Source organism: Pseudonaja textilis, chromosome 5 (assembly GCF_049901715.1).
Source record: "Pseudonaja textilis isolate UNSWEBS1 chromosome 5, rPseTex1.2, whole genome shotgun sequence".
NCBI lineage: Eukaryota > Metazoa > Chordata > Lepidosauria > Squamata > Elapidae > Pseudonaja > Pseudonaja textilis.
Window position 1 is genome coordinate 30,045,441 of NC_141994.1, and position 12,530 is coordinate 30,057,970.

The 12,530-nt window shown below is 36.2% G+C and overlaps 1 protein-coding gene across 2 annotated transcripts in view; it reads left to right on the top strand.

Moving 5' to 3' along the window:
* MON2 (MON2 regulator of endosome-to-Golgi trafficking) overlaps positions 1-12,530 on the top strand; it is a 74,011-nt gene that overhangs the window by 24,700 nt on the left and 36,781 nt on the right. For both annotated transcript variants that reach the window (XM_026700290.2, XM_026700310.2), the window contains exons 6-13: positions 821-918; positions 2,629-2,754; positions 3,186-3,380; positions 3,778-3,902; positions 4,199-4,338; positions 5,914-6,067; positions 9,416-9,651; positions 10,998-11,079. In XM_026700290.2, coding sequence (XP_026556075.1) covers positions 821-918; positions 2,629-2,754; positions 3,186-3,380; positions 3,778-3,902; positions 4,199-4,338; positions 5,914-6,067; positions 9,416-9,651; positions 10,998-11,079 — 1,156 coding nt within the window. The remainder of the gene's footprint in view (positions 1-820; positions 919-2,628; positions 2,755-3,185; positions 3,381-3,777; positions 3,903-4,198; positions 4,339-5,913; positions 6,068-9,415; positions 9,652-10,997; positions 11,080-12,530) is intronic.

A 12,530-nucleotide genomic window follows, 5' to 3' on the forward strand; every position in this document is an offset into this window, starting at 1 on the left:
ATTACAACTCTACTAAAGATAATGATAGAGAAGACCAACTAGGACAATCAGTAATCTTTAGATCAGACAGAAGTGCATCCAGTCTGTTTTCTTAGTTTACAAAAATAAAGATAGTTTAATTTTTGCATACATGCATACTGCACAGACAGATGCATTTATATAGTTAACTAGCTAATAACCCAATGTTGCCCAGGTATTTATTTATCCCAATCTTGTATTAGACAGGAAAAGGAATAAATTATATTTATAGTGTCAAATCAAAGTAATTTTATTTACAGGATTTTAAAAGTATAAGTAGAGTATAAAAATTATAAAGGAAGCTCTAGATGTAACAGCTCTATCTCTCCTATAGTGTAGGAGTACATGCTGTTGTACTGTCTCTGAAGCTCTAGATGTAGTAACACAATGTACTGTGAAGCCATTACTATGTCTACTCCACTGTGCTGTACAGTAGAAGCCATTTTAAGGCACACCCCACAAGGGTATTTGGTTGAAATTGCTTGAGGCGTTCCAGAGTTATGCTGGAACATACACACTCACAGCCATTTATTTATATTATATTTATATTTATATACATATATAATACATATTTAGCAAAGTATACATATATAAAGTATACATATTACTATTTTTTTGCTAAATATGTATACTTTTTCCTACTTAGCAGGATAACAAAGCAACTATAATATAGACCAAAAAGTTTCTTGCAAAACATTTAAGTAATTGAATCAATGTAGGGAGAAAGCATGAAGTATTGTTCAGTTTTGATAATCCAACTATTCACTTTATATTTTTTGAATTGGATCTATATTTAATATAGGTTTTATTGAAGAACCAGTAGGAAATCAAGGAAATAGTAACAGAAGATCTGTAAGCACCTTGAAACCATGTGCTAAAGATGCATATATGCTTTTTCAGGTATTGACTGTTATGTTTTTCCTTGACTCTTGCCTATTCATGTAAATTGGTCTCTACATAAATTATATATCTTATTAGAGGTGAATTGGTTGTGATGGAATATAACTACAATAAATAAATAAATATGATAAATAAATAAATCCAAAAGCAATATCATTTACCCGAACACTAATTTATGTGAAAAAGTCTCAGCCCTAGGAATAAGGCAAACCATTTTTAAAAAAATCTTACCAATAAACTTGCAAGGACTAGTCCAAGCAATAATCAGGAAGCAACACTGACTTAAAGCACACATACATAAAAATTCCAGTTTTAGGTCTGGTAAAAGGTAATTTTATGATTCCATGAAAATATTGATAGCTGTTACATTCCTTTATTTCATTACCAATGAAAATAAATTCACTGTGCTTATTGGTTTCTGGTATAAACTTTTCTTGGGTTAGTGGTTATGGAATACTCAAAAACATATATTGTCAAATTCTCCTTTCCTCTGTCCAATATTCATATCCCAATATAATACAATGATAATATTTATTGAAGTAACTGTAGAGAATTGAACTTTTTCTCCCTCTCCTCTAGAAGAAAGGTACTGGATGGGAAAATCAAATTAACCCTTTAGCCCTAAAACATCTTCCCTAGATTGTAGGATTGCAGCATTCATTAAGATAAACAGACTTTCTATTTGTTTAAATTTGAGGACATATTCAGAACTCATACTCAGGAAATGTGCCATATTTAAAGATACTTGTCAAATTGAAAAGGTTTTATAAAAACAATTTCACATGCTAAAATTGGATATATAAACAAAAAGTCTTATGAACATAGAGAATGTTCTTGTCTAAGTGCAAACAAAAGTAATGAACCAATAGTTTATATCATTATAGCAAAAAATACAATTTTTGAAAGGCATTTTTATTGCATTTATAATGGGATTGTTTTTAGTCATTTTGGCACTATAGACATCTTTAGGCTGATATTAACTACTCTTTTATTTTTCTTGATTTGAGGGAAACAAATTTATGACATTTGAATTGGCAACCAATTTTTAACCCATGGTTTCCTTGTTTACAAGGTGATTATAAGATATGAAAGGCAGATTATAAGCTTTATAATCAGCATGAAATATTTTATAGAATTATCCACAGGCTCAGAATTATTATTGTAGATATCATAGTAAGTTTATTAACAAGTACATTTGTTTAGTCTGTCAGGTCCACCATCATGTCCTGCCGTTCTGTTGGAAGGGGATGGCATGCTTTGGATGCTTTCGCTTTTGCCTGAATGCTTGGCAATTAGGGAGAGTGATTGTCTTTGGAGATAGGGCAGACTCCCTCCCAGCCAGTTTCAACCAAGGCTGTTGGGCCTTGAGAGTGACCTGTTATCTGTCTAGCACCTCAGCATTCTCACAACATCCTCTTGGCATTACATTGGCTGCCAGTGGTTTGGTCAAGAGGGTTGGGTTTGGGGAAATGAAAGAATTGCTTTATAGTTTGTGCAGGATCTTGAGATTCCTCATGACTTTATGCAACCGCTTTCTCTCATAAAAGTTATTTTGATTCAATTCAATAGATTGAAGAGTCTTACTTTCCTGAGGGAGGTCCTTACATAGTCATTCTTACCTCTTTAAAAAGAGTAGAACTTTATAGTTTTTCCAGGCTGATTACAGTAACAAAGATACGGGATAATTGTTTATTTGTTTGTTTGTTTTAGGATCTTTGTCAACTAGTTAATGCTGATGCCCCTTACTGGCTTGTAGGTATGACAGAAATGACTCGAACATTTGGTTTGGAGCTACTTGAATCAGTCCTCAATGATTTCCCACAAGTATTTTTACAGGTAACTTTTTTATTTATTAATTGTAGAAAGAAGCTGATAGGATTTCTGATATGTAAGTTTAACAGACTATATTTAGACATAGAAATAGGAATAGGTTGGAAAAGATATTGAGCTGTTAGAAAGTATCTGTTAACATTCAAATATTGACAGTCTTGATCATGTTTAGATAACCTAGTAAATCAAACAAAATTAAACTTAACTTAATATCATTTGATTTCATTTTCTCCATTTTACCTACAACATTTTGTCAACCCAGAGTTGGTTAGATAAGATACATGTTTTGGTATACCTATGATTCTGAAGGTTAAAAAATATTGAAACATATGTATTTATGGCTGTTTCAGAATGTTAATATCAACATAGCATTCCTAAAGATTGCTAGTGTTTTTTTCTACTAAAACGTATCATGTAAATGTTCTTTTTACTTTCAGAATCAAGAATTTAGTTTCCTCCTGAAAGAAAGAGTTTGTCCACTGGTGATTAAGCTCTTCTCACCAAATATCAAATTCAGACAAGGCTCTGGTACTTCATCTTCACCTGCACCAGTGGAAAAGCCTTATTTTCCTATTTGTATGCGCCTTTTAAGAGTTGTTTCTGTATTAATCAAACAATTCTATACTTTGTTGGTAAGAATGGAGTTTTAATATTAATATTTTAATATATTATTCAAATGATGTATCTTAAATATCTTGTGCACCGAAATGTGATACATGCTATTTTTGTTCTATATACTTGAAGTCACCCTGGGTAATTTTCAGTACAGCTCCATGAAAATCTATTTGGAAGTAAATTTCAGAAGGTTTCGTTACAGACCATTATATGTACAAATTAGAATAAAACTTTATGAACTTGAAAAATTGTATTCAGTTATTTTCTAATTGTTTAGAAATGAGATTTCTTAATCATGCTTCCCATTAAAACTGAGGTTGTAGCTAAATGTAACATGTAAGTAACAATAACCTGTTGCACACATTACTCTAAATTAGAATTATTTGTCTCTCAACACGATATTTTTTTGTTTAGGTAACTGAATGTGAAATCTTTCTGTCATTACTTGTAAAGTTTCTGGATTCAGATAAACCACAGTGGTTAAGAGCTGTTGCAGCAGAATCTATACACAGACTTTGTGTGCAACCACAACTGCTAAGGTAGAGGCTTTTCCTGAATTGATGTACTAAATTAAGTGATTTTTAAAAAAATTAAATACTTATATATTTGGAGATATTCTAGAATCTTTGTTGGGTGTGCCAGAAAGTATTATGATGCATGGATATTAAAATTTATTTTGAATTATTTAATTTAAAAGCTTTCTATAAAACAAGAGGTCTTTTCCTAATTTTAATAAATTAAAGGATAATTATTTTAAAATATGGGGTCACAAATTCTTTATACAGTAGATGTTTGAAAATAAAAGTAACAATGGTTTTACTCATATTTTTACCAGGTCATTTTGTCAATCTTATGATATGAAGCAGCATTCTACCAAAGTATTCCGTGACATTGTGAATGCTTTGGGATCATTTATTCAATCATTGTTTCTTGTACCAAACACAGGAAGTGCCTCAGCTACAATAAACCAAACTGGTAAATGAAATGTATTGTTTTAAATTGTTTATTCAAGGACCAATCCTATTTCAGTACATTTTATTGTTATTATTATTTTATAATTCCTCTGCTATAATCTTTTTACTTCATTTACATTTTTGCACAAAGAAATTCATATTTGATGAGAGGTCTATGATCTTTAGAATATGCTTTACATTTTTAGAACTCTGAAAAAATTCTGATAACTTATATCAGGGGTGTCAAACTATTTCATTGAGGGCTGCATCAGGGTTGTGGTTGACCTTGGGGGGCAGGGATTGTGGGGGCATGGACAGCTCATGTCAGGTGCCTATGGTGGCCCAGTTGGGGCTGGGGGGATCTTCAGCAGAGGAAGGCAACAGCAGCATGAGCACCAAAACTTTGTCCACCAGAGGAACTTCGCCATCCCTCAGGCCAGGTGGAGAATCCCCGGATGGCGGCACAGGCTGCCTGGAGCCCTGGGCAATGGAGGGCAAATGCCCAGCCTGGCTCTTGAGCTTGCAGGGCACTGGGACCGCACAGCCCAGACCAGCCCCACTTCCCCAAGGGGATGTTTGCACTTAGCTCCTCGAGGCTGCTGCTGCTATGCTTGCTCTCCATGGCCAAGTTGCTCATGGTGTGTGAGGGAGGACAAGGTGTGTGGGTCAAAGGGAGGCCCATACCCTCTCCATGCAAGGAGACCCGGCTTTGTATCAAAGCATCTTCAGCTATAGGATGTGAGACCACCAGGAGAGGCAAGGGGATGGCGAAAGTTTAGCAGGGCTGTTGGTGGCCAAGTGCTAAGGTAGAACTTCCCTCAGAAGTCCTTTCTCCCTCTCATAATCTCCTTCTTTCCTACCTTCCTTCCTTCCCATTCCCATCTTCTTTCTTTCCTTCCTTCCTTTCCTTCCTTCCTTCACATTCCCATCTTCCTTCCTTACTTACTTCTTCCTCCTCCTCTTCCTCTCCTCCTTTTTCCTTCTCTTCCTCCTCCCCCTTCCTCTTTCTATCCCTACCCATTTCCCTTCTTCCTTCCTTCGTTCTTCCCTCCCTCCCCTGCTTGTCACTCCCATCTGCTTCCTTCCTCTGTGTTCAGGAAGAGACGAGGGGAGGGGATTGGCAGTGCTGCCGTAGGCTATACCGCTGACAGCTGTGGCTTTCCCATGCGGGGGCAGTCCAGTGAAAGGAAAGCCTCGCAAGCTGTGAGGCCAGGCTGGCAAACGGAGCATGGAGGCTTGTAGCGGCTAACAAGGCTGGAACGTAGTCAACCTTAGATTTGACCCACCCTGGAGGCAGTGAGGGGACGCCCCCCCACCTCAGCAAAAGGGGAGCCTCATGGGCTGCGAGGCGGGGCATGGAGGCAGGTGTCGACCATCCAGGCCGGAACACGGTCCTTGTGTTTGACATGTCTGGCTTATATCAATAAATCAAACTTTTCACGGTTAAACTATTATCTAATTCAGTTCTGGGTCATGTCAGAATTATTTACATATTGTAGGACTACAAGAAGTGAAAATAGAATCATTAGTATTTTTCAGTCTTGTTTTACTGCATAACGCAATATATCACATTATTTTTTCTTATTTGGTTGTATAGGAGGCAATGTTCCTGGTGGTACAACCTCAACACAATCCAATCCTGGAATGTTAAGTATTGGTGGAGGTGTGACTGTATTACCTGCTTTTGAATATAGAGGTACTTGGATACCTATCCTCAATATATCCGCACAGGGTAGTGCTAAAGCTACCTAGTAAGTGAAATAATTTATTTCTCTGTTTGTATAAACTTGTTTAATTCATCTTCTCAAAACTGCGGAGTAAAATATCCTCCATACCACTAGCACGTACATGTGCTATTTAGAGTAATCAAAATTTGCTAGTGATGTTATCCCATTTTATTTTTTAAAAAAAGTTTTAATAAAAAAAATCGTACACTAAGTTGGGGTAAGGAGACACCAGCTAAAATTATTTGGAACTTTTATAAAAGAATAGAAAATGCTGTAATCCCCTCCTCCCCCAAACATCACTCTCCATTAGCTGAGATTAGCCCCATCTCTGTTAGTCTTTCAGAAAGCCTTAAAAATGTGGTTCTTTATCAATCCTGGAGATCCTATGGCAAGCTTTCAGAATGGCTGAATAAGGTTAAATGATGGTTGTCTTCTCATTGTCTTTTATGGTACTTTTATGTTTTATTACTTTATAGTTTTATTTTTGTTTTTATTTATGTCAAGTTTTTATATCAAGCAGATAAATTGTTTTTAATTGTTATTTTGCTTATAAATCACAGAATCACTTGTGAGATGGACAGCTATGTAAATTTGCTAAATAAGCAAATAAATTGAAGTAATTATTGCAACAGACAATATGAGTGACTACTTTATAAAAATCAGTTGTTGCTGAGAGAAACTTGCTGTCTCATAGTAAGTCAGCTGGCTTCTATCCTTAAGAGCAGTGGCCCCAACTTTTTTGAACCAGGGACCGGTTTCACGATTATTTATTCTTCCACGGACCGGTACCTGGGTAACGGGAGACTCCACCACCATCGGGACGGCTCTTTGTTCGAAGCCGCCCATCCTCGACGAAACTAAGGCGCGAGCACCCAAACGCCGCCTTCCAACTGAAAACCCAGAAGCACTTTCCAACCAAAAACCTGGAAGCAACCGAAAACCCGGAAGCGCCGTCGAAACAAGATGGCGGCGCCCAAGCTTTGCAGCCTGGTAAAAAATGATCCACGGACCAGTACCAGTCCGGGGACCGGTGGTTGGGGACCCCTGCCTAAGCAGACTAGAACATGGGTCTCCCTAGTCCTAGTCCATCACTTTAAACTACTAGATACAACTAGTTCTCTTTGTAATTTAAAATGTAATTTTTAATTACGGCCATTTATAATACAGATAGTCCTCAACTTATTCATTTAGTGACTGTTCAAAGTTAAAACAGCACTGAAGAAAGGACTTACGACCTTTCTTCACACTTACAACTGTTGTAGCATGCCATGATCACATGATCAGAATTCAGGCACTTAGCAACTGGCATATGTATTTATAACAGTTGCTCTGTCCCAGAGTCATGTAATCACCATTTCTAACCTTCCCAGCTGGCTTACAACAAGTAAAGTCAACGATTCAGTTAACAGCTATAGTGATTTGCTTAACTATGGCAAAAATAGTAAAATGAAGCACAACTCACTTAACTGTTTTATATGGCAGTGAGAATTTTGGGCTCCGTTTGGTCATAAGTCAAGACTATCTGTTAAAAAAAAAATTGGTTATATTTCGGCCTCCAATTAAATCAAGAAACTTCACTTTTGATGCAAATGAATGTTGCAGTGCTAAACATTGTATTATTAGAATAAAAGATCAAGTGATTGAATTAATAAATTAATATTCTTATTTGATGGTTCAAATAATTACCGTATTTATCGGCGTATAACACGCACTTTTTCCCCCTGAAAATAGGGGGCAAATGATGTATGCGTGTTATACGCCGATGTCCAGGGAGCGGAATCCTCTTTAAGGGATCCCGTTCCCAATAGTGCCTAGCGGCGGCGCAGCGTCGTGACGTGATGTCAGCGCTGCGCCCGCCGCATATTTTTTTCCTGAAATTTCCCTCTTAAAGGGAATGCGTGTTATACGCCTGTGCGTGTTATACGCCGATAAATACGGTAATTAAAATATAATTGAATGAAATAAAGTTAACTGTTAAATAAACATATAAGGTTTAGGTTTATTGAAATACTGTTGATATTTAGAATAGAAAAAAGTTATGATTGTTTAATATTGAGCACCTTCTTCCATTTTTGGGGAAACTAACAAGCTCCCTGGTTTGGGAATTGACTTTGGGTTGATAAACATATAGGTAGTCCTTTCTTAATGATTGGCAACCATTTAAAATTATGAAGGACCCCAATAAAGGATTTAGGATTGAGATTTGAAGCTCTAACATTTGCAGCCTACCCCCACCCCTCCCAGTTGTGTGATCACATTTTGGGTGCTCAACAACTACCCTGCATTTACAGTCATTTGTAGTGTCCCATGGTCACAGGAGTGCGATTTACATTTTTTGCTAGAAGCTGGCATTTACTTCTGGTTTCCAACAAAAAATACCCATTATAAACAATGGATTCAGTGGGTTCCTAATGACTTTCCCATTTGCTTAACTTCACAATTGCCACAAAAAATGTAACATTGTCATGTGATGACACATTTAACCATTCCAGGCTCAATTATGGCTGTAAATCAAAGACAACCTATAAGAATAGAACTGAAGAGGAATGTAGAACTGTAACTGATTTTGATGTAGAGACTATTTTGGGATCTGTTTCATCACAGTGATGGCAGCAGATAAATATTTCCCTTCGCTGTTCTGTTTTCATAAAATTACGCAGATGGGTTGTTTTCAAGTGGTTAGCATCATGTTACATGTTGTTACTTGGTATTTTAATTGTATTTCTGTTATCTGTGTGTTTTTATTCATCCTTTACTTTTAGATTATTTCATTTTATTATATTTTAATTGTGGATTTTATTCTGTATGCCCTACAAACTAATGAAAGACCGGAACAAAAATGCAATAAATAACACACACTATTCTTATGGCATCAGACCTTTGCATCGGAATAGTATTTGAAAGGCTAATCTTTTGACATACAAAGCATTAAATATTGATCTTATCTTATTTGATTTAATCAGTCTAGAGTAGGGGTTCCCAACCCCTGGTCCGCAACCTGGTGCCAGGCCACAGCCTGTTGGAAACCAGTGCTCACAAGCAGCAGGCAAGTGCGCAAAGCTGCATTTGTGCAAGCGGTACACAGTGCTTGAAACCATCCCCTCTCCCCTGCCCTCCAGTCTCCACCTGTTTGCAGAGCCTTAAAGTTGGGGACCGCTACTGTAGAGAATTTCAATTTCCCTAAATCATCCAGTTTGAAAAATAACAATTTAACCAGTTTCATTTTCAACTGCCTTATTGACTTAGGTTAATATATTTTAGTTTTCTTTTGAGTATGGACATGCATGCTGGTCTTTTGCAGTAATGTAAATCTCTTCATAAAATAGCACTTCCATATGATTGATTTTGGGTGGGTTTTTCTTCATATCTTAGTCTGGAAATGTTGGATAAAGTTGAGCCACCAACAATTCCCGAAGGCTATGCTATGTCAGTAGCATTCCATTGTTTGCTGGATCTTGTCCGTGGTATAACTAACATGATTGAAGAAGAATTGGGACATATTGAAATAGACAGTCAAGTATCAACAGTTGATGCACAGTCCTTACCGACACCATCTTCATACCGCCAGGATTTTCATTCAGCATTGGATCAAACTGACAAAGATACAGGTATATGATGATATCCAAAACTGGGTTGATAACAGGAAGAAGGCATTGAGGAGCTGATAGGATGTGTTTCTAAATCATCTATGCTTTCTATTCAGACCAAACTTTGTTGATTTAAAATATATTTATTTATTTGATAGTTTTTAAATATACAAAACTAGTTCTTTAGATTTTGTTTATTGAGTGTTTATGAGTGCTGTTGAAATATTCCATTAGTTTTGCCCTTTAATCTGGTATGTATTATTTTACTTTAAAAATCCCATTCTATTACTAAACTTTGGACAGCCATATTTAATAACATTTTAGATTATTACAAGTTTGAATTAAAGATGTAATGGAATGTGGGACTAACCTTGGGAGATAGGAGGAGACACAGTCTAATGGTCAGAGAGTAGACAGCTTAACCTGCAGAAGAAATAGGGATCTGGCAAGGATCTTCTCTAATTTCTTTGACTGTAGATATGAGCAGAGAGAGATATACTTTTGGATTTGCAGGATTCTGTTACTGTCAAGTTGTAATAAAGTTAGAATAGTATTTCTGGGTATACTTACCTGCATTACCTCATAAGATGACAATAGATGAAGTATATTTCCCTTAAAGCACTGGACTGCAGATTAAAAATATGAAAATTTAAAATTTATTTTGGAATTGTATGTGCATCTTTGCATTAACAAATTACGGTGGAAACTCTGGTCATGACTCTAATCAGTTCCAGGATTTCGGTCACAACCCAATTTGCTCATGACCAGAAGTGAGATTGATTGCGCATACGCACACCAACAAATGGCATGGGAGAGGAAATCACCGTGGTAGGGGAAATCACCATGGCTGTGTTTGATCGCCACCCAAGGATATGTGCACGACCAGAGTCAAACATTTTGTGGATTTTTTGGTTGGCACCCAATTTGGTTGTGGTCAGAAGCATTCATGACCCAAGGTTCCACTGTACTTAGTCTTCATTATTTGAATCAAGTACAGGCAGTCCCAGTTTATAATGGCAATTGGAACTGGAATTGTCATTACTAAACAATACAGTTATAAAGCATGATATCCTGTGATTGTACCACTTTGTGATGGCAGTTCCAACAGTCCCAGCTTTGTTATTAAGCAAAGGTCATGTGGGTCTTTAAGCAAGCAGTTTACATGACCACGACTTGCAACTTCCTTTCAGCTTCCCCATTGACTTTTCTTGTTGATAGCTGACAAAAGGATGTCAGAAATTGTGATCACATGACTGTGAGACAGTGTATGTTTAAGTGAAAACAAAAATGCACCAAGAAATGTATTTTCTATAATTGATTTGCTAAGCATTATTTAATAGTATTGTAAATTTGTTTTTTTTTTAAAGATCACAGAGTTGTTTGGGAAGAAATGGTGAATGCATGTTGGTGTGGTCTTCTTGCTGCACTGTCTTTACTTCTGGATGCTAGGTATCGGATTGTTTTTAAATAGTTTAGTTTCATTTTTGAAAACGATGCTTTCTTACAGACAAGCTAAGATTTCATATAGCAAATTGCACATCAACTAAGTATCTTATTTCTTAAGAACTTAAAGAGACAAAGTTATAGAAAAATATTTATGGCCAAAAAGCTATAAAAATTTGATATTGTTGCAATTTAACTGATCAGTTAAGCAAGACTAAGCTTTTCTCTTCTTCTAGAGAATATATATATATAATTATAATATATATAATTATAATAATTATATATAATATATATATAATTGAACTATGGTGTCCATAAATATAGTTACATGAGATTTATCATTTTTGATACCAGGCAGATGAAAGCAATAGCACTTACTTATATATCACTTCACAGTGCTTTATAGCCCTCTCTAAGCAGTTTACAATGTTAGCATATTGCCCCCCAACAATCTGGGTTCCCATTTTATTGACCTTGGAAAAATGGAAGGCTGAGTTAACCTTGAGCTGTTCAAAATCAAACTTCTGGAGTGAGCAGGGAGTTAGCCTGCAGTATTGCATTAAAACCGCGATACCACCACAGCTGATAATATAACAATTGATTGAAATAAATGAATTATAGCATAAGACAGAGACCTCCACTGACTTCCATCAACTTTCAGATTTTCCTAGCTAGAATTATTACTTTTGAGAATTCTGTGAGATTGATCTTTCTATCTGTACAGCACCAACTAATATAAAGGATTGTGTTACTTTACTATAACACAAAACTTTATTATACTTTATTTTTTGTAACCCAGTATGCAAAATGATTTTCCAGAAAGATTCTACCGTGTTTCTCATATAATAAGGCTGGGTCTTATTTTTTTTTGAGCCCCGAAAAAATGGCTAGGCCGTCTTTTTGGGGGTGACTTAATTCCCCCCCTTGCATCTTCGGGTGGGCGGGCAGTGATGGCTTGGATGTTGACCTCGGCATTGGTGGGGCACTTCATATTGGGGTCAACGCAGGCAGCACCATATTCGGGTGTGCAAGAAAAGTACTTCCTAACGGCAACCCCCCCCCATTCCCCCCATTTCACATGTTTTAATATAGGCCTTAATTTGGGGGAGGGGCTTAATTTCATTTCATGCCTATAAAATATGCTAGGACTTCCTATTGCGGGAGGCCATATTGTTGGAGAAACAGGGTACAACATGCACATCTTCAAAACATGTACATTTGAAAGATATTAATAAGCTTATTTTATTAAAGGAGTCTTTTAAATTTGTTTTGTGTCTTCAGAATTACCTTCCATGTCTTATGATACCTTGGTAAATTCTTACATAAATATTTTCTTTTTACACTGTGTGCACATTAGGCAAGTTGTATTTTGGATGATTAATTTTATTATTGAATAACTACAGTGCTTTCGGTCAATCCAAAATGTTAATAAACCTCAAACTTGAATATTTAAAAAA